Source organism: Salmo trutta, chromosome 35 (genome assembly GCF_901001165.1).
Source record: "Salmo trutta chromosome 35, fSalTru1.1, whole genome shotgun sequence".
NCBI classification, from domain to species: Eukaryota; Metazoa; Chordata; class Actinopteri; order Salmoniformes; family Salmonidae; genus Salmo; species Salmo trutta.
The window spans coordinates 13,050,120-13,072,632 of NC_042991.1; the positions used below are offsets into that span (position 1 = coordinate 13,050,120).

At 42.9% G+C, this 22,513-nt stretch overlaps 1 protein-coding gene across 1 annotated transcript in view; it reads left to right on the forward strand.

Annotated features, from left to right (window-relative positions):
* Nucleotides 1-9,608: 9,608 nt before the first annotated feature.
* prima1 (proline rich membrane anchor 1) overlaps nt 9,609-22,513 on the forward strand; it is a 70,130-nt gene continuing 57,225 nt past the window's right edge. Inside the window, exons 1-2 of the mRNA XM_029733377.1 lie at nt 9,609-10,695; nt 18,417-18,567. Of these exons, the coding sequence (XP_029589237.1) occupies nt 10,603-10,695; nt 18,417-18,567 (244 nt within the window). The 5' untranslated portion in view covers nt 9,609-10,602. The remainder of the gene's footprint in view (nt 10,696-18,416; nt 18,568-22,513) is intronic.

The following is a 22,513-nucleotide window of genomic DNA, read 5'->3' on the forward strand; positions in this document are numbered from 1 at the left end:
TCAAGACATCAGTCAGAAAGTTAAAGCTTGGTCGCAAGTGGGTCTTCCAAATGGACAATGACCCCAAGCATACTTCCAAAGTTGTTGCAAAATGGCTTAAGGACAACAAAGTCAAGGTATTGGACTGGCCATCACAAAGCCCTGACCTCAATCCTATAGAACATTTGTGGGCAGAACTGAAAAAGCGTGTGTGAGCAAGGAGGCCTACAATCCTGACTCAGTTACACCAGCTCTGTCAGGAGGAATGGGCCAAAGTTCACCCAACTTATTGTGGGAAGCTTGTGGAAGGCTACCCGAAACGTTTGACCCAAGTTAAACAATTTAAAGGCAATGCAACCAAATACTAATTGAGTGTATGTAAACTTCTGACCCACTGGGAATGTAATGAAAGAAATAAAAGCTGAAATAAATCATTCTCTCTCCTATTATTCTGACATTTCACATTCTTAAAATAAGTAGTGATCCTACCTGACCTAAGACAGGGAATTTTTACTCTGATTAATGTCAGTAATTGTGAAAAACTGAATTTAAATGTATTTTGCTAAGGTGTATGTAAACTTCTGACTTCAACTGTAATTATATATGCCATTTAGCAGACACTTTATCCAAAGAGACTAACAGTCATGCGTGCATCCATTTTTTATTTATGGGTGGTGCTGGGAATTGAACCTACTATCTTGGTGTTGTCAGAGCCATGATCTACCAACTGAGTTACAGAGGACCACACTGAGCTACAGAAGAGACATACGTATGGTTTTATAGTCATGTATATCGTTTCCTTGAATAACACTTTATCCCCAAATTCTACTACTACCTTCATGTATTTTTATGAGTATATAACTCCCATTGACGCCCGTCCATTATGAGAGCAAAGTAAGTGAGATACAGTGCCTTCGGAAAGTATTCAGACACCTTTTTCCATATTTTGTTATGTTACAGCTTATTCTAAAATGTATTAAAAATAATAATCCTCAGCAATCTACATACAATACCCCACAATGACGAAGAGAAAACAGGTTTTTAGAAATGTTTGCAAATCTATTAAAAATATAAAACTGAAATACCGTATTTACATTAGTATTCAGACCCTTTAATATGAGACTCGAAATTTAGCTCAGGTGCATCCATCCCCTGTTTCCATTGATCATCCTTGAGATGTTTCTACAACTTGATTGGAGTCCACCTGTGGTAAATTCAATTGATTGGACATGATTTGGAAAGGCACACACCTGTCTATATAAGGTCCCACAGTTGACAGTGCATGTCAGAACAAAAACCAAGCCATGAGGAGGAAGGATTGTCCGTAGACCTCCAATACAGTATTGTGTCGAGGCACAGATCTGGGGAAGGGTACCAAAACATTTCTGCAGCATTGAAGGTCCCCAAGAACACAGTGGCCTCCATCATTCTTAAATGGAAGAAGTTTGGACACACCAAGACACCTCCTAGAGCTGGCTGCCCGGGCAAACAGAGCAATCAGGGGAGAAGGGCCTTGGTCAGGGAGGGGACCAAGAACCCGATGTTCACTCTGACAGAGCTCTAGAGTTCCTCTGTGGAGATGGGAGAACCTTCCGGAAGGACAACCATCTATGCAGCACTCCACCAATCAGGCCTTTATGGTAGAGTGGCCAGATGGAAGCCACTCCTCAGTAAAAGGCACATGACAGCCCTCTTGGAGTTTGCCAAAAGGCACCAAAAGACTCTCAGACCATGAGAAACTAAATTCTTTGGTCTGATGAAACCAAGATTGAACTCTTTGGCCTGAATGCCAAGCGTCACTTCTAGCGGAAACCTGGCACCATCCCTACGGTGAAGCATGGTGATGGCAGCATCCTGCTGTGGGTATGTTTTTCAGCGGCAGCGACTAGGAGACTAGTCAGGATCGAGGGAAAGATGAACAGAGCAAAGTACAGAGAGGTCCTTGATGAAAACCTGCTCCAGAGTGCTCAAAACCTCAGACTGGGGCAAAGGATCACCTTCCAACAGGACAACGACCTTAAGCACACAGCTAAGGCAATGTAGAAGTGGCTTCGGGGCAGGTCTCTGAATGTTCTTGAGTGGCCCAGCCAGAGCCCGGACTTGAACCCGATCTAATATCTTTTGAGAGACTACAAAATAGCTGTGCAGGAACGCTCCCCATCCAACCTGAGAGAGCTTGAGAGAATCTGCAGAGAAGAATGGGAGAAACTCCCCAAGTACAGGTGTGCCAAGCTTGTAGTGTCATACCCAAGAAGACTCGAGGCTGTAATCGAGAATAAATTAGCAAAAATTTACAAAAACCTGTTTTTGCTTTGTCATTATGGGGTATTGTGTGTAGATTGATGAGGCGAAAAAAATCTGTATAATCAGTTTTAGAATACGGCTGTAACCTACCAAAATGTGGAAAATGTCAAGAGGTCTGAATACTTTTCGAAGGCAATGTACATAGAACTGTCAGCTGATTTCACTTCTAGTAATGGATACCAAAATACAGCTGTAAGTCTTAGCTGCACACTCCATTATTCACTGATGGAATGGCCTGTCTTGGCCCACGGAGACCCATAGCTTATCTGGGTAGAGGCAGCGAGCCCCTGCCAACTGTGCAAACCCTCAGAGGGCAGTGAAGGAGCTGTGATGGGAGAAAATGTCCGGAGGAAAGGGTGTGCTGGTGATAGATGGTGTTGTGACAGGTCCTCGTTTCTCTCACACGCTTTTTGTCAAGTCGTGGACTTAAGAGTGAGTCGGCAGGTCAACAGCTCTGTGATTTACGGCCTCATTCGGGCTATCGATTCCGACCAAGGTGGGGGCAGGAGGGTCTCAGACAGCCCAGCAGAAACTGAAAAGCCAACTCCCCTCTCTACTTCTTCTCAGAGAGCAAAAGCAAAACATTTCTTAGGAGAGTAGCACTGCCAAAGGCATGTGTAATCTTATCAACCGTGGAACGATTATACTGGAGCAGAGTCCACTCTGGCTCCTATGACAGCACCCTGAAGTAATAAATAACATAAATTGAACCGTAGGTCTCTAACAATTGCTTTCCCAGTTAACTGCACTTCAGAATTACACACGACGTCTGGCTGCTCCTTTTAAGATGAGTTTGATAGATAAATGCCTTGCTTTGTCCTCAGACTAAATTAAGCTCTCTTCTAGTCTTCCCAGTTTGCACCGGACAAGTTTTAATTACATTTCATTCGGAAAAGAAAGAGAAAACGAAAGACTTGGCAATAGTCTTGCATGGGTGGTCAAACCAATTGTATGAGTGTAGGTGATAACAAAAGTAATTTCTCCTCAGCATTCCAGCTTAGTGTGCATCAAGATGGTGCTTCTTTCTTTCTTTCATTTTCTGTCTTCCACATCAGGACAAGCTTGAGTCGAAGAGAAAAACGCTCTTCAAAGACAAAATAATGCGCAAATATTTGGTTTGGCGAGACAGTTTATGACAGAAAAGGTGCATTATTTTTTTATAATGCAGTTCAGTAGCACTCTTTTCCTCCAGCAGCCTACTTTTCACAGAGCAGCGATCAGATTGCCATTTAAGGCCTGAGCTGACCATACTTCCATTACAGACACGGCCAGCTGCTAGGAGAGGCAACCCGTAGCCGAGGTGGACACGGAGTGGGAGTATTGATTACATTGACATTTTAGTCATTTAGCTAACGTTCTTATCTAAAGCGACTTACAGTAGTGAATAAATACATTTTCATACTTTCTCATACTAGTCACCCGTGGGTATCGAACCCACAACCCTGGCGTTACAAGCACCATTCTCTACCGTACCAACTGATCCACACAGGACCATACAGTGCATTTGGAAAGTATTCAGACCCCTTGGCTTTTTCCACATTTTGTTACTTTACAGCCATATTCTATAATGGATTCAATTGTTTATTTTCCTCATCAAACTACACACAATACCCCATAATGACAAAGCAAAAACAGGTTTTTAAATTGTTTTACTAATTTATTCAAAATAATCTGAAACATAATATTTACGTAAGTATTCAGACCCTTTACTCAGTACTTTGTTGAAGCACCTTTGGCAGCGATCACAGCCTCGAGTTTTCTTGGGTATGACGCTACAAGCTTGGCACACCTGTACTTGGGGAGTTTCTCCCATTCTTCTCTGAAGATCCTCTCAAGCTCTGTCAGGTTGGATGGGGAGAGTTGCTGCACAGCTATTTACAGGTCTCTCCAGAGATGTTCGATCGGGTTCAAGTCCGGGCTCTGGCTGAGCCACTCAAGGACATTCAGAGATGTGTCCTGAAGCAACTCTTGTGTTGTCTTGGGTGTGTGCTTAGGGTCGTTGTCCTGTTGGAAGGTGAACCTTTGGCCCAGTCTGAGGTCTTGAGCGCTCTGGAGCAGGTTTTCATCAAGGACCTCTCTGTACTTTGCTCTGTTCATCTTTCCATCGATCCTGACTAGTCTCCCACTCCCTGCCGCTGAAAAACATCCCCAAAGCATGATGCTGCCACCACCATCCTTCACCGTAGGGATGGTGCCAGGTTTCCTTCAGACGTGATGCTTGGCATTCGGGCCAAAGAGTTTAATGTTGGTTTAATGAGACCAGAGAATCTTGTTTCTCATGGTCTGAGAGTCCTTTAGGTACCCTTCCCCAGATCTGTGCCTCGACACAATCTTGTCTCTGAGCTCTACAAACAATTCCTTCGACATCATGGCTAAGTTTTTGCTCTGACATGCACTGTCAACTGTGTGACCTTATATAGACAGGTGTGTGCCTTTCCTAATCATGTCCAATCAAACAGGTGGACTCCAATCAAGTTGTAGAAACATCTCAAAGATGATCAATGAAAACAGGATGCACCTGAGCTCAATTTCGAGTCTCATAGCAAAGGGTCTGAATACTTATGTAAATAAGTTATTTCTGTTTTTTAAAAACCTGTTTTTACTTTGTCATTATGGGGTATTGTGTGTAGATTAGAAAATAAATAGAAATGATCCATTTTAGAATAAGGCTGTAACATAACAACATTTGGAAAAAGGAAGTTGTCTGAACACTTTCCGAATACACTCTATATATCATATATTGATCAAAACAAAAGGCAGTCTGCAGAGCTTGATAGCGCCATTCAGATCTGTCCAATTTCAGTTTCCTGTAACAAGTCTTAAAAAACAGGCGTGCTCAGCCAAGTGTAGGCAGGTAGTACATCTGGGCAACACTACTCTATTGACACTTCTCCTGTAATGTAGTCACAGCAGATAACGAGTCAACTCACAGTAATATCCACAGTAGTGTCCAGTGAAAGAGAGGTCAGACTGAAGGTTGTCATGTGAAAATACCTCCTAACGTTATTACAACGTAAGACAAACCACTTCTCCATAGTGTACTAAAAGACATCTTGGTCGACCAGACCTCATTTGCAGCTAATGATGTCACTGGGGAGCAATTGAGACGGTGAAAATATTTAATCGCCTTAAATCCACTTCTCTCTCACCTCATCATTTTGGCATTATCAGTGTCATTAAAATGATTTATTTACTGTCTGTAAACATGGTTGATGGTTATGGTCTCAGGGCAGCCATCGCAGGAGTTACGGCAATGATTTCATTTGGACTTCTCTCTCATAAAACAGACCTGAGGAGACATTTAAAAGGTCTGTCTGACAGCTTTATAGCTATGAGGATGGCGCCAATGCCGTGGCACGCATATACTTAATTGGTGCCATACAGTTCTCCCCATCATCATCTGTATCGGCTAGAGTCACCCTCTGAGCCATCATCGGTTTCGGAGAAAACTTGACTCGTGCCTTCCAAGGGATGTCAAGGGACATTTTAAGGAGAGAGAGGGAGATAAAGTATCAACATTGACGAGAGAGAGAGAAGAGAGAGAGAGAGAGAAGAGAGAGAGAGAGAGAAGAGAGAGAGAGAGAAAACGCCAATCGTAATTGAGCCATGGCCTAATGGTCTCTACTCAATTGAATGAACTTTCAGTCAAATCTACCTTAAAGGTACAATATGCAGAAATCGCTCTGCCATTTCCTGGTTGCAAAAATGTTCGCCTAATTTCAGTTTATGTGACAAAACAAGCAGTCATTGTGTAGAGAATCATTGTACCATCTAAACTGCTGTGAACTATATTTTCCATAACCTAAAATATTATATTTTCAGCTGTTTGAAGCTAGTGTACAAAACCGTAAATGAAAGATGCAAAAAACAAAACTTGTAAACGGGAAGCTTATAAATAGCGCACATAGAACAGATCTACCACTTCTTGAACTTGCTTTCAATGAGAATGACAAATTCTATGTGAATTAGGTCAGCTTGCCCAAAAAGTTAGATATTGCAGTTTCAATGTACAATCAGATTATGCCACTCTTTCAGCTGGGTCAGCACCCCAGACAGAGGGAGGGGATGTGGGAGGAAGGGCTTGAGAAAAAAGGGCCCTCGATGCAGACCCAAGCTTGTCTTGGGTTCCTGGCAGCGTTTGAGCAGCGCCAAGCTGCCCATGTCCTCTCCGTCTCCCTCCTCAACTGCCAGCTTTTAATCTCCCCCGGATTCCCCCCATGCCTCCCCTAATGAAATGGCATTGACTCGGCCTCTTGCCTATCACTAATGGCAGGCCCTCATTCGCCTTGATGAAGGTCAGCAGCTTCCCCTTTATTCTTCCACTGGGGGGAGGGTCCAAGCAAAGCAAAGCAGGTTGTCTAGTGTCTTTGACGTTTTACATTTGAAGAGAGCAGAAACCAACAACAACAAAAATGACTCTCTCACTTAGACCAGCCTTGGCAAGTTTGGGAATAGTGCTAAATTATTTGGCCCCACTGCTTCAGTCTGAGTCTAAGCTTGGGGCTATAGTCTCGACAACTCTGTCCAGCAGAGCAGCCGGTACAAGTGAATTTCTCATGGAGCCGTTGTAAATCCATCCCTTAACGATCGCAGAAACAACCAATTCCCAGGATGTTTTTCTTTTGGGTGTGTGTGTAGGCAGCTTCCACTGCTCGGTCCATAGAACAAGGCCAATGCATTTATATAATATGTCTTCTTGAGAGGATTTACCGCCACCGCTATCTAATGGAGAGACCTCGTCTGGGATAATCACATTGAAGGGCGCCTCTGACTAATTCAAATAAAAGGGGGAACAGGTTGCAGCCCTGCCCGGTGCAGTAAAACTTCAGCTGTCTGCACTAGCTCGCTGTCGCTGTGCCTTGGCAGCAATATGTGTGGGGGGAGGTCTCCTTCTTATGATAAATCTCTCTGGCGAACTAAGCCCATGAATTTTCCATTTGAGAGGGAGAAAGAAATGGCTGGCACTTTTATCGTTAGCCGATATCGTAACTTATGGACCACTTGTTTTTCTCGTGTATTCCTTTTGAGCACTGATCTAACATAACGTTACGTCATAGCTCCATTGGCTAATGACGGTAAGTGACCCTTCACCTCAACTTTGCTACTGGAGTGGGATAAGGCTCATTGTTTAAAAAATGGTGTGGTGTATATGGAGGGTTTTAAAGCATAAGTTTGGTGTAAGCATTGGCTGAAGGGAATATCCACCGTTTCTAAATAGAGAGTGTGCAAGTGTATACTTTGGGCTGGCAAGTGTATACTTTAAGTAGCTCATGGCTGCAGGTCTGCAGCTGTGGCAGCTCCAGGAGATTATCTGTGGCATACGAGGACGGCGGGGAACGTGCTCCACCTTAGAGTGATGAAAAGCCACAGCGCCTCTCCCGGCAACAGCTTATAGTACACTAATGAGACACTAGGAGCCCTATAGAATAACACCACTACAAGATATAGTACCACTACTTTCAATTCAAATGCTGGGCCACTCATTCTGAAAGTATACATTGATGTAACAAATTGTGAATACTATCAGAATTGTTTGTTATTACCACCATCAATATGAATGATGAACTTCTCTGAGTGTGAGAGTCTCATCAAGGGTACTCGTTGGCTACACCTTGTCCTGGACTTACTTGTTTTTTATAAGTTAGATGTTCCTACAAGTGGAGCAAGCCAATAAGTGAAGTGTGTGTAACGTGAGTTGTAGGGCCATATCATGTAGTAACCACACCGTAACACCAGACAATTTGTGATGTGACGGTCGCACAGTTTGACATGTGTAAAAACAAAATATCGTTTATCTGTGTTTTACTGTAGGGTTTTAAACACATCAAAGTGTAACAGATATCCCACAAAGACACGGGTCTCGGACCAGTGTAGCAGATGTGATCGTACTTCGTAACTCTCTTGCGTTGTGTTTTTAAATAAAGAACTGCCCCCCCCAGTTGACTGGTGTTTATTCTGACGATAGAAGGAACCACATTAAAAGTGCTGGACAACAGTACGTTGATGACTGTAGATTCGTGATTCGTCACTTGCATGTCATTATCAGACTGGGTAGTTTGTAATCAAACATCAACACAATGACAAAAATAGTATAAAATAAAATACATTTAAGTACCTGACGATAGACACAAGGAAGCACATTAGATGTGCAGGACAACAGTATATTGATGGCTGAAGATTCCTCTGTTTGCATGGAAATAACTGTGAATTAGCATGGAGCTAATGCGGCCATTACAATTAGAACATGCTAGCTAACTCGCTCATACAGCAATAACATACAATTAGCGCATGCTAGCTAACTCGCTCTTACAGCAATAACATACAAAAGCACATCCCAGGAAGCCGACTCTATCTTTCTATCTATCTATCTATCTATCTATCTATCTATCTATCTATCTATCTATCTATCTGTCTGTCTGTCTGTCTGTCTGTCTGTCTGTCTGTCTGTCTGTCTGTCTGTCTGTCTGTCTGTCTGTCTGTCTGTCTGTCTGTCTGTCTGTCTGTCTGTCTGTCTGTCTGTCTGTCTGTCTGTCTGGAAATGTACATAGTGAACTCATACCCATTGTAAATACGTAAATAGAATGCACTATTTCAGAACATGACCTATCGCTTGCATGTCATTATTAAACTGTGACGAATTGAAGTTCGGGATCACCCCCTATCTGCAAGCGTAGCCAATTACATAACACCTTATTGACATCTGACTTGAACCAACCAATATAAATACAGAAATATTGAATAAATATTTCTGCACTGACAAGTGGAAACATAACCAACCTTGTTACAAAAGCATACACTTGCCTAGGAAGGAAATTCAACTGATAGTCCTAGTGCTAGCTAGTAGTTACAGTGGTTAAATAAAGGTTCAATCGAAATAAACAAAACAGTTCTGTCTTGCATGAATTTTGGGGTGGTGCATTTTCCTCTCCCCTTCTTAGCAATTCCACTACACTTGCATGACCAGGCATTTACAATACACATAAATAAACCTCTGTTGACAGTCAACATGCCTTGTTAGTAATGGAAGAGTGCTTCTTTTGTTCTTCTCTGCCCTTATCAAGTTATCTATTTACAGAACTATACAAGACATGGTAATGCACACAGGAGTTTCATAATGAATTGAATACAGAATTATTATTCAAATGAATTGTGCCTGCTCCTAGGATGCACCAACATCACATTTACATTATCTTGACACACTATATGCATCGAAATAAATATTCCAAACAAGAGCAAATGTAAGGAGCATGCACCTCTCACACTAACTGCAGGAAACCAAGATAACCCTATATAGAGACATGAGAAATGTCTCTCTCTCGCCGTCTCTCTCTCTCTCACACACATACACATACACACACACAGATCTCTCTCACTCCCCCAACGCGGTCGTACAGTATCTTCTTCATTTAACATCTCTGTCCGTTTCGCTCAAATCGCTGAATGTGTGTGTGTGTTTGCTGACTGAAATTACGCTGTGACTTACCCAAGCAATTGTAGATGCCCATCATTACATGCGGAGTTGATATTGATACCCGCGCACCGTCGCTCTTCTCTACACAGTTATTTTGAACATGTTCAGTGACACTTTGCAGAGAGTGAATGTGCATTGATTTGATGTTAATGCATTAGAGCCGTTATAGGCAGAATTGTTGCTTTTTTTCACCACCGAATTTCGCGCGGGACCAATGTTGAACGTATTTTTCCTAATGCGCTTTTACCCAAGTGTAGCCTATGTGTACAGGCAATGTTCACCCTCTGGCTTCTGAAGATGCCTCCGCAATTTTTGCCTCAATAAACCAAGACATATTACCAAGTAAGAGCCGCGTAGCTCATTCAGTAGGCATGTAAACGGAATTATAAATTATAGGGATATGCGGCGTGCGCTTACTCTCAGCATGTCTAACTTTCGTGGCTCATCCCTGGCCGTCATTCGAGTTAAATGCAAGGACAGGGATGACTCCAAAACTGCGACTACCACCTAAAACATCACGGCCCGCTGATTTATATTGAAGAACTTTGGACTTTTCAGCTGTGGATACCAACCAAAAAGCGCTGCACATTTGCGCGGTGATTCCAACTTTCTAGTAGGCCTAATTCAATTAACTAGGTTTGTGGATGCAGGACGGATGGTTGTTCAAGCTCTCTCATGCCACCAACAATTGTGAAAACAGGACAAGAATGTGGCAGAATCACTTTTTGGAAACGTCCGATAGAGATTTCGTTGTCGAGTCGACACTGGATTAAGTTCTTGAAAATAGACGAGTGTTATGCGTCTCACGCTTGTTTCCTTTACACGAGGGCTGTGAGAGCGAAGGAGGAATGCTGGTCCGAGAGATATTGCCGCTCATTTTAGGTTTTTCGCATTTTGTTTTTGGTCACTGCTTTCTAACGTCGTTTTTACTTTTTTCCCAGGTGGGTTAATTACGTTTTCTATTGTAGCACATCATACTAGTTTACGCACCATTCTTATACCACTAAGCTTTGTCTGTGTGATGTTGGGAAGGGGGTTTGTGTAATGGGAATAATGATGATAAATTGCCAAGTTATCGGTTCATGCACCATGAAATGAGTGGGTACATTGTACTGACAAGATACTCTGCATCAGTGGTTAAAGTATAGTCGCTTTACAGTTGACTGCCACTTATCATGGCACCAATTTTTGGAGTTGATAATCTGGAAGTAATTAATGTCAGTTGATTGATGATGCAATTCCTACTGTCTCACTGAGTCAATTGGAAATGTGTATGCATAACATGTGTAAATGAGGGTGCATGCATTCTTGAGTAAGCGCCTGTGTTTGGTGTTCTTGAGAGAGGGAGTGGGAGTGGGTGAGAGAGGGTATAGGCACTGTAGAGAGGGGTTTCTGGACAAGACAAAATATGCTTATGTATATTTGACCAAGTTGGCCATTGAGCCATGTGTTAATTATTATTTAATTTCCTCTTTCTCTCTCTCTCTCTCTCTCTCTCTCTCTCTCTCTCTCTCTCTCTCTCTCTCTCAGACACACATACACACTATACCATTGTTACAAGTTCCCTGGTATCATGCTATGTAGGATATGTAACAGAGGTTGTTCCTGAACACAGGAGGTTGGTGGCACCTTAATTGGGGAGGATGGGCTCGTGGTAATGACTGAAGCAGAGTAGGCAGGATGGTATCAAATACATCAAACACATGGTTTCCATGTGTTTGATGACATGCCATTCACTCTGTTCCAGGCATTATTATGAGCTGTCCTCCCCTCAGCAGCCTCCTGTGTTCCTAAGCTATGTGACAGGTAACATTCTTTGAGACCTGTTAGCCTCTGAGCTAAAACCTAGGCATAAACTCAGCGTGCTAACAAAGGATAATTTACGAGGACAATCCAGGTTTGATACATGGTAGAATGGTCACGTTGGTAGAATACCTAGCTCCTATGCACAATTATGACAAGCACAATGCGGGGGAAGGGGTGCGGGCGATTGTATTTTGATTTGGATCAGTGGCGAGAGAGCTAATGCGCTTAGGCGCCGCATTCAACTGGGCGCGTGGCTAATGCTAGGCGCTCTCTCAGAGGCGTGGGTGCAGGAGGGAGCTTCAGCTTGAAGTGTCCCAGGCAAAGAGCTTTGCTACCCACCATGCACTAGATCTCTACTCCAGAGCCCCTGAGCTCTCCAGCGCTCCGCTCTCCTCTCCCGTTCCACGGGGCTGCCCACCAGGCTCACTGCTGGGGGAGGCAGTGTCAGGGTTCACCTCTGGGGGGTGGGGGAGGGAGGGAGTGGGGGAGGGAGGGAGTGGGGGTGGGTATTCTCCTAGACGAGCCCTTAGCCTTTTTCTTCTCTCCTACCCTTCTTGTAAGTGGGTGGGAATCTCTTCTCTCGATCATTAGCGTGTGAAGGGCGAGAGTGTGTGTGTGTGTATGTGTTCCTGCGTGCATGCATGTGTGTGAACTGTGATGGAGTGTATGTTGTGCATGCATGCATGTGTGTGAGGGACTAAGTATTTGGGTGATTGCTGGGCATATCTGTGTGCAGATGTGTGTGTGAGGGATTGAGAATGTGTGCATGAGTGTGTAACAGAGAGTGTGAGGCCTTGGGGTTCAGGTGGGAGTCTCATCTGTGGTGGAAAGCTGGCCACATGGCTGCCTGGCACTGAGGATGGGATCTCCTACAGTGGGCCCTATGGATACTAATGAAACGCCATCAAAGTCTGACTTAGGGTCTTTTCGCATAGTGCCGTCTGTCTCAGATACTGGATGGAGCCTTTGGTATCTTATACCCTTTTCATACTATCATGACGACGCAAACCATACTGTCCTGTTTATTTTCAAATGGTGCAGTTCCAGCAACTATGGTTATAATATAATGTAATAATATACAGAATGCTATTTAGCAGGTGCTTTTACCCAATGCCAGTGCATACATTTCGGTTGATGTACGACAGTGACGTGTGGTGTGGTCGGTGGCTGGATAGGCACTGGCTATTATCAAAGCCAGATGTACTCACAAATGAACCCTGACGAAGCCTAAGTTCACCATACAACAGATAGCTCCACCAGAGTGACATGGGCTAATAACTGAAATATAAAAAAAAATGAAATCACCAAATGTAAATACCAACGTAGCCACAGAATGTGCCGTATTTCATATCTTCCAACAAAATGACACACTGCTCAACTCAGCCCAGCCGTAGACCGATGTAGCATCCACAGTTACAACCAATATGTGGCACTAAAAGACCAATATATGGATGCATTTCACCTGAATAGTTAGCAATGCTAACTCCATAGCCTTTCACAATGGATGTATAAATCTTCCATTGCACTGCACACACACGCGCACACACGCGCACACACACACACAATAATATTATTACATTAAATATTATTACACCCACACACATAATAAAAAGGTTATAACGAAATTTTCATATCGACAATTGAAATGACTGAAAAATACAGTTTAAAATTTAAAAAATATAAATTCTAAGCAAAACAAAATTCTAGCTTCATAAATCAAATGTATCAAAGGGATGTTGTCTTTTCTAATGTTCATTCAAAAGTAGTCTAACCCGCAAATTGTTAAGGAAAATGCATTTAGCCTACCGTACCTTAGTCCATTTGTCTGTCCTTCAGGGTGAACCTCTCTGTGACAGCGTTGTAGAAGTCACAGCAGAACCCCATGTCCATTATTTTATTCTGCATGCACACTGAAGGCCCATGGTCGTGTGGGAGACGCATCCCCCAAGGTCTCCTTCGGTTTCAATGTCACACTGACATAAAAAGTCACAGACACACAAACAGTAGCTGGTAGCACAGTTCTCCCACGCAGCTCACACTATACCAGAACTTGGACTTCGATACCGATACCAGGTTTAGTAGCACGATAATCGATACCATCACGATACCTGACACCTAAATGATATGAAAACGATACCACGGGAAAAAAAGAAGGCGTAATAGCCAAAGTCACAGAATGGCACTTGATCCAGACAGATCTTTTCAGTTCAATATCATTACATTTGATTTTTTTTATGTATGCATTAATGAATCAATTATACAATACTTTTTTTTTTAACAAATCTAACTACATAACAACCTAATGGTTATCATTTATTTGAATAGGTAAATCTCTATTGATAAACTGGGTAAATCAGATTCACAATACAGGTGAATCCATATTGAATAGCAGTGTTTGCATGCATTGAGTTCTTGAGCTTGTTTTGGCTGATTTCATGAGTCGACAGATGCAAAACAATCTGTTTACCTTTAATTTGGGACCTATTTTATTGTTCTGAGCAACATCATTTGCATAGAAGAAGCAATCTCTTCTTTTATATAAGTGCGCACCTTCACACACAAAGTCCATTCCAGGCTTGAGCAAAGATGATCTTGATGATTGTTCAAGTGTGTTAACTTCTGTGCAGCATAACATAAACGGGGATGCAGCCCAGACTCCAAGTGAGTTCAGTGGTTCCTCATGGCAGGCTAAAGCAAGCAACGAGTAAGCTGTGCTGATAGACAGATTTGATCTTCTCTCAATCAGTAGACGACGTGTGACACATTTGACAGAAGTACCGAAAGTAACAACAATTCCAGTACCAAACCGTTTTTTCATGTTCTAGTATCTGAAAAAGTACTGAAGTTTTGGTATACCATGCAACTCTACCATCCATTAGGGCATCCAGCCGGTCGGAGAGCAGAATCCTCCAGTGCGAGTGCGCCCCCACGCACGTAGAATCCTTGTACTTAGTTGCATTAATCTTGTCGAAGCCAAGGCTCAGGCCCGCAGTGAGTGGCAGGAGAAGCCCCATTCCCATTACGTCCACAAAGCGAAAGTACAGTGCATTAGGAAAGTATTCAGAACCCTTCACTTTTTCCACATTTTGTTACGATACAATCTTATTCTAAAATTGATTAAATAGTTTTTTTCCTCATCAATCTACACACAATACCCCATAATGACAAAGCAAAAACAAGTTTCTAGAAATTTGAGCAAAAAACTAAATATTACATTTACGTAAGTATTCAGACCATTTACTCAGTACTTTGCTGAAGCACCTTTGGCAACAATTACAGCCTCAAGTCTTCTTCGGTATGACGCTACAAGCTTGGCACACCTGTATTTGGGGAGTTTCTCATTCTTCTCTGCAGATCCTCTCAAACTCTATCAGATTGGATGGGGAGAGTCGCTGCACAGCTATTTTCAGGTCTCTCCAGAGATGTTCGATTGTGTTCAAGTCCGGGCTCTGTCTGGTCCACTCAAGGACATTCAGAGACTTGTCCCTAAGCCATTCCTGCGTTGTCTTGGCTGTGTGCTTAGGGTTGTTGTCCTGTTGGAAGGTGAGCACTCTGTAGCATGTTTTCATCAAGGATCTCTCTGTAATTTGCTCCGCTCATCTTTCCCTCGATCCTGACTAGTCTCCCAGTCCCTGCCATTTAAAAACATCCCCATAGCATGATACTGCCACCACCATGCTTCACCGTAGGGATGGAATTGGCCAGGTGATGAGCGGTGCCTGGCTTCCTCCAGACATGCTTGGCATTCAGGCCATAGAGTTCAATATTGATTTCATCAGACCAGAGAATCTGATTTCTCACGGTCTGAGAGTTCTTTAGGTGCCTTTTGGCAAACTCCAAGCGGGCTGTCATGTGCCGTTTACTGAGGAGTGGCTTCCGTCTCACCACTCTACCATAAAGGCCTGATTGGTGGAGTGCTGCATAGATGGTTGTCCTTCTGGAAGGTTCTCCCATATCCACAGAGGAAGGATGATGGAGAATGATGGAGACAACTTTGTTCTTGGGGACCTTCAATGCTGCAGACATTTTTTGGTACCCTTCCCCAGATCTGTGGCTCGACACAATCCTGTCTCGGAGGTCTACGGACAATTTCTTCGACCACATGGTTTGGTTTTGGCTCTGACATGCACTGTCAACTGTGGGACCTTATATAGACAGGCGTGTGCCTTTCCAAATCATGTCCAATCAATTGAGTTTACCACAGGTGGACTCCAATCAAGTTGTAGAAACATCTCAAGGATGATCAATGGAAACAGGATGCACCTGAGCTCAATTTCGAGTCTCATAGCAAAGGGTCCTAATACTTATGTAAATAAGTATTTCTGTTTTTAAAAAATTCTAAATTTGCAAAAAAAACAGTTTTTCACTTTGTCATTATGGGGTATTGTTTTGTAGATAGATGAGGAACAATTTTTGAATAAGGCTGTAATGTAACAAAATTTGGAAAAAGTGAATGGGTCTGAATACTTTCCGAATGCACTGTAAATGTCCAAGATGTGTAAAAGTCTGGGTAAAAAGTATTATTTGGTAATGATGTTTTAGACAAGTGGACAGTCCAGTACTCACTGTTCGCCTGCAACAAATGAAGCTACTTCAAGCTCTGTTCAAAGCTGCAAAGCAGCGACGCCTATAGGTACCTATATGCTGACCCTGTCCATTAACAGTGACTGGAGTCAGGAACTGCCGCGCGTGTCATCAGTTGAATGGATTTGAATGCATGGAAAGGTTATCCCGGGATGAGATTTTGAGCAAAAAAACACCATCATCGTTGAGAAAAAAACAGTAGACAACAAAAAAGAATGACAATTTTGTATATATATATTTTTTTCATAACAGCTTTTCATATTAGATTATCACTGGGTAAGTACTGCCTACCCTGACTGCAGGTCACTGATATACGACCAGGTAAGCATGGTATAGATCAGTTCTGCACGGCTTGGCTCCTTGTGAAAAGGGCAGTAGTCTCTCCCATTTTGTCCTATTTCCTAGATTCAATTACACTCATTAGGAAAGTGGAAATCGAGGTTCTTGGTACTAGGGTACGCTGATCTGCATTGTTAAGCATACTGTTTTTTATCTAAACACACCCTGGGCTAAGCAAGTTCTGGTAACTACCTGAGTGGTTGGTCCAGGATCCAGGACCCAAGTACTAGGTACTGTTTTGCAGTATACTGAGGTATCCTGGAACTCTCTGCCCAATGTAAACACCTTGGTATGCTAGCATCATGTAATTGTAGTGTACAGTGCCTAGTGAAAGTCTTCAAATTTTGCTTCCTTAAAGCTGTATCTAAAAAGGAATTGAATTAGTTTTTTTTCATACGTATCTACACAACCTGCTAACATTTTCAAAGTGAAAGAAACATTCTAGAAATGTACTGTATCTTAACTAATAAAAATACGCCGAAGATGTCTTGATTTTCATATGTCTTCACACTACAGAGTGAAAACTTGGTGGAAGCACCCCTGCCAGCAATTACAGCTGAAACATCATGAATAAGATTCTACCAACTTTCTACAACTTAGGGAAACATACTGTATATCCAATGTTTTTGTCAAAATTGCTCAAGCTCAGTAAATTTAGCAATATTCAAACCTTGTCTCTGATTGTCAAGCAGATTCAAGCCAGGACTGAGACTGGACCACTCAGGAACACTCAACACCTCTTGAAAAGGCATTCTGGTGTGCTTTTGGTATTTAAATGTATGAAATTGTTCTGCTGAAAAATAAAACTAGGTTATGTGTTCAGAAGACTGGGTCAAGTTGTCCTGTAACTTTTTGCTTTGACTTTGCTCCTTTCATATTTAATTTGATCCTGACAAACTCCCGGCAGTCCCTGCCGGTGACAAGCATACCCATAACATGACGCTGTCACAACAATACTTGAAGATACACATCTGTGATGTGTTGTATTGGATTTGACCCAAACCTGAAGTTTTCAATTTAAGACAAAACAAATATTTATTCGTCATGTTGTATTTGCAGTATTACTTAAGGTAAGGGCCTTGTTGCGAACATAATGGACGATTTGGAATGGATTCTTTAACACCGGCTTCCTTCTTTTCACCTTGTTATACAGGCCAGTAATGTGGAGTGAATGCAATGTTGTGAAACCCTCTGTATCTTCAAGTATTGTGTTGGCAGCATCGTTTTATGTGTATGCTTGTCACCAGCAGGAAAGTTTTTTTGTTTTGACAAAAACAATAATTATATGTTTCCCTAATAAGAGTTGTGCAGATTTGGTAAAATCTTACACAGCTGCAATGGCTGCCGAAGGTGCTTCCACCAAGTATTTACTCTGTGGTGTGAAGACATACGCAATCAAGACATCTTCGTTTTAAATGTTGTATTAATTAAGACAAATTTATATAATTTTTCTTTCACATTAAAAATGTGGAGCAGTTTGTATAGATACATAGAGAAAATACATTTAGATTTCATTTTAAGGCAGAAAAATGTGAAAACAGTGTGTAGACTTTCACCAAGCATCTTTTATAGTGCACCCATCTTAAGTATGCATTTTGTGGAATTCTCACCAACCAGGGTACCAAATACATAATCTTGAACGTCATAAGAGATTCCTCTCCCTTTCCACCAGCTCCCATCCATCCACGCTATCAAGTCCTAGACTAGCCAGATCAATAGATACCCTTAATTTAACAGTCCACCTGTTAGCTACTATTTACTTACATTTTACTTACGAATGAAATGGTGATATGGTAATTACGTAATACTTACTAATTACTATTTTGTTGGGATTGTTAAATAAGCACTGCTATACAGTGGTGTTGCCTTACCAATTGGCTTGAATTCTCTCCCTCTCTCTCCCTCTCCCACTCTCTCTCCGTCTGCTGTGCAGTTCACTCAGGGAGAGCCCCAGAGTTCATGTGCGCGGAACGTGGCAGAGAGGGCGGGTGAGAGCTGCCAGCTGGCGTGCCAATGTAGACCCTACCCTCCCCTGCCACCCCCGCCGCCACCTCCTCCACCCCCCAGACTTCTGGTCTTCACTGGTAAGTATTGGACTTTCGTACATGATGACTTTGCCACTGGCCTGATTGGTTTGCAAAGTAACATCCCGCCCCCCTCATTCCACCCTCAGCAATTAGATGACTTGATTAATAGCCTACTAGCCTACTGCCGTAAGGCAGAGCATTGGTATCACTCAACCTGAAAGGTGACATGACTCATGAGGTGCTTCCAGCCTTGATACTTTCCTGCAGGGATCAGAGGTTGTTGCCAAGTCTCACCCAAATCAACCCACCACATACTCAAAGGAGTTCAAGTGATAGCTGGATGGAGCTACACAACAGATTTTTATTTATTTTATTTATTTCACCTTTATTTAACCAGGTAGGCAAGTTGAGAACAAGTTCTCATTTACAATTGCGACCTGGCCAAGATAAAGCAAAGCAGTTCGACAACATACAAAAACACAGAGTTACACATGGAGTAAAACAACATACAATCAATGATGCAGTAGAAAAAATAAGACTATATACAATGTGAGCAAATGATGTGAGATAATGGAGGTAAAGGCAAAAAAATGCCATGGTGGCAAAGTAAATAAAGTATGGCAAGAAAAAACACTGGAATGGTAGATTTGTAGTTTGAAGAAAGTTAAAAGTTAAAATATAAATAATATGGTGCAAAGGAGCAAAAGAAATAAAATAAATAAATACAGTAGGGGAAAAGGTAGTAGTTTGGGCTCAATTAAAGATGGGCTATGTACAGGTGCAGAGATCTGTGAGCTGCTCTGACAGCTGGTGCTTAAAGCTAGTGAGGGAGATAAGTGTTTCCAGTTTTAGAGATTTTTGTAGTTCGTTCCAATCATTGGCAGCTGAGAACTGGAAGGAGAGACGACCAAAGGAGGAGTTGGCTTTAGGGGTGACCAGAGAGATATACCTGCTGGAGCGCGTGCTACAGGTGGGTGCTGCTATGGTGACCAGTGAGCGGAGATAAGGGGGGACTTTACCTAGCAGGGTCTTGTAGATGACCTGGAGCCAATGTGTTTGGCGACGATGATGAAGTGAAGGCCAGCCAACGAGAGCATACAGGTCGCAGTGGTGGGTTGTATATGGGGCTTTGGTGACAAAACGGATGGCACTGTGATAGACTGCATCCAGCTTGTTGAGTAGGGTATTGGAGGCTATTTTGTAAATGACATCGCCGAAGTCGAGGATTGGTAGGATGGTCAGTTTTACGAGGGTATGTTTGGCAGCATGAGTGAAGGATGCTTTGTTGCGAAATAGGAAGCCAATTCTAGATTTCACTTTGGATTGGAGATGATTGATGTGAGTCTGGAAGGAGAGTTTACAGTCTAACCAGACACCTAGGTATTTGTAGTTGTCCACAAATTCTAAGTTAGAACCGTCCAGAGAAGTTATGCTGGATGGGCGGGCAGGTGCAGGCAGCGATCGGTTGAAGAGCATGCATTTAGTTTTACTTGTGTTTAGGAGCAGTTGGAGACCACGGAAGGAGAGTTGAATGGCATTGAAGCTCGTCTGGAGGGTTGTTAACACAGTGTCCAAAGAAGGGCCAGAAGTATACAGAATGGTGTCGTCTGCGTAGAGGTGGATCAGAGATTCACCAGCAGCAAGAGCGACATCATTTATGTATACAGAGAAAAGAGTTGGCCCAAGAATTGAACCCTGTGGTACCCCCATAGAGACTGCCAGAGGTCCAGACAGTAGGCCCTCCGATTTGACACACTGAACTCTGTCAGAGAAGTAGTTGGTGAACCAGGCGACGCAATCGTTTGAGAAACCAAGGCTACTAAGTCTGCCGATGAGGATGTGGTGATTAACAGAGTCAAAAGCTTTGGCCAGGTCAATGAATACGGCAGCACAGTAATGTTTCTTATCGATGGCGGTTTCGATGTCGTTTAGGACCTTGAGCGTGGCTGAGGTGCACCCATGACCAGCTCTGAAACCAGATTGCATAGCGGAGAGGGTGCGGTGGGATTCAAAATATTCGGTAATCTGTTTGTTGACTTGGCTTTCGAAGACCTTAGAAAGGCAGGGTAGGATGGATATAGGTCTGTAGCAACTTGGGTCAAGAGTGTCACCTCCTTTGAAGAGGGGGATGACAGCAGCTGCTTTCCAATCTATGGGAATCTCAGACGACACGAAAGAGAGGTTGAACAGGCTAGTAATAGGGGTTGCAATAATTTCGGCAGATAATTTTAGAAAGAAAGGGTCCAGATTGTCAAGCCCAGCTGATTTGTAGGGGTCCAGATTTTGCAGCTCTTTCAGAACATCAGCTGAATGGATTTGGGAGAAGGAGAAATGGGGGAGGCTTGGGCGAGTAGCTGTGGGGGGTGCAGTGCTGTTGAATGCAGTAGGGGTAGTTAGGTGGAAAGCATGGCCAGCCGTAGAAAAATGCTTATTGAAATTCTCAATTATAGTGGGCTTATCGGTGGTGACAGAGTTTCCTATCCTCAGTGCAGTGGGCAGTTGGGAGGAGGTGTTCTTATTCTCCATGGACTTTACAATGTCCCAGAACTTTTTAGAGTTGGAGTTGCACGAAGCAAATTTCTGTTTGAAAAAGCTAGCCTTGGCGTTTCTAACTGCCTGTGTGTATTGGTTTCTAACTTCCCTAAAAAGTTGCATATCGCGGGGGCAGTTCGATGCTAATGCAGAACGCCACAGGATATTTTTGTGTTGGTTAAGGGCAGTCAGGTCTGGGGAGAACCAAGGGCTATATCTGTTCCTGGTTCTAAATTTCTTGAAAGGGGCATGCTTATTTAAGATGGAGAGGAATGCATTTTTAAAAAATAACCAGGCATCCTCTACTGACGGGATGAGGTCAATATCCTTCCAGGATACCAGGGCCAGGTCGATTAGAAAGGCTTGCTCGTTGAAATGTTTCAGGGAGCGTTTGACAGTGATGAGTGGAGGTCGTTTGACCGCTGACCCATTACGGGTGCAGGCAATGAGGCAGTGATCGCTGAGATCTTGGTTGAAAACAGCAGAGGTGTAATTAGAGGGCACATTGGTTAGGATGATATCTATGAGGGTGCCAGTGTTTGCGGCTTTGGGGTTGTACCTGGTGGGTTCATTAATAATTTGTGTGAGATTGAGGGCATCAAGCTTGGATTGTAGAATGGCTGGGGTGTTAAGCATGTCCCAGTTTAGGTCGCCTAGTAGCACGAGCTCTGAAGATAGATGGGGGGCAATCAGTTCACATATGGTGTCCAGAGCACAGCTAGGGGCCGAGGGGGGTCTATAGCAGGCAGCAACGGTGAGAGACTTGTTTTTGGAGAGAGAGATGGGGTGGGATGGGGGTTAGTCTCAACTACAAACCCTTTTTGAAGTTTGAAAACATCAAACATTTGCCAATTTTTATATTTTGAAGTAAATTATCAGTTGAACTCATTGAAAATGAGTAAGTGAGGACGATTTGTGAACTGCAGCTGTGAACTGCCTGTGGTCACAAACTACACCGCCTCACCAATAGCATATCGTTATTGCAGGCAAAACGGATAAGTCATCTCACCCCAGGATGTCTAAAGGGCCCCTGTTTGACTCACGGCAGCTAAGGGCAGTTATGCAAATTTTTTCTGAAGTAGATATATTCTTATGCATCAATTTGGCTGTGCATACTAAATGCTACTATCACAGCTTGGTCTATGGGCAGCTTAAATGGATAGTTCAGCCAAATTACAAATGTACTTGTTTCATTACTTCTAAAGCACTATGTGGGCAACGAGAGACTGCAATTCACACTTTGAATTTGTTAAACAAGCCAATGCCATCAACTGCTTATGTCATTTTCTAACCCCCAAAAAACGATGTAAATGTTACCCTATTAGCATGCTATACTGTATTTTCAGGCTCAAATGCCAAATACCCAATTTTATGCTAATCTGGACCTGAGCAGGATGGTGTCAACCAGTAGAAGCCAGCAGCACTGTCTATGTGACCACAGCATGGCTCTCTGTTTCCTTGTGGGGAGTGA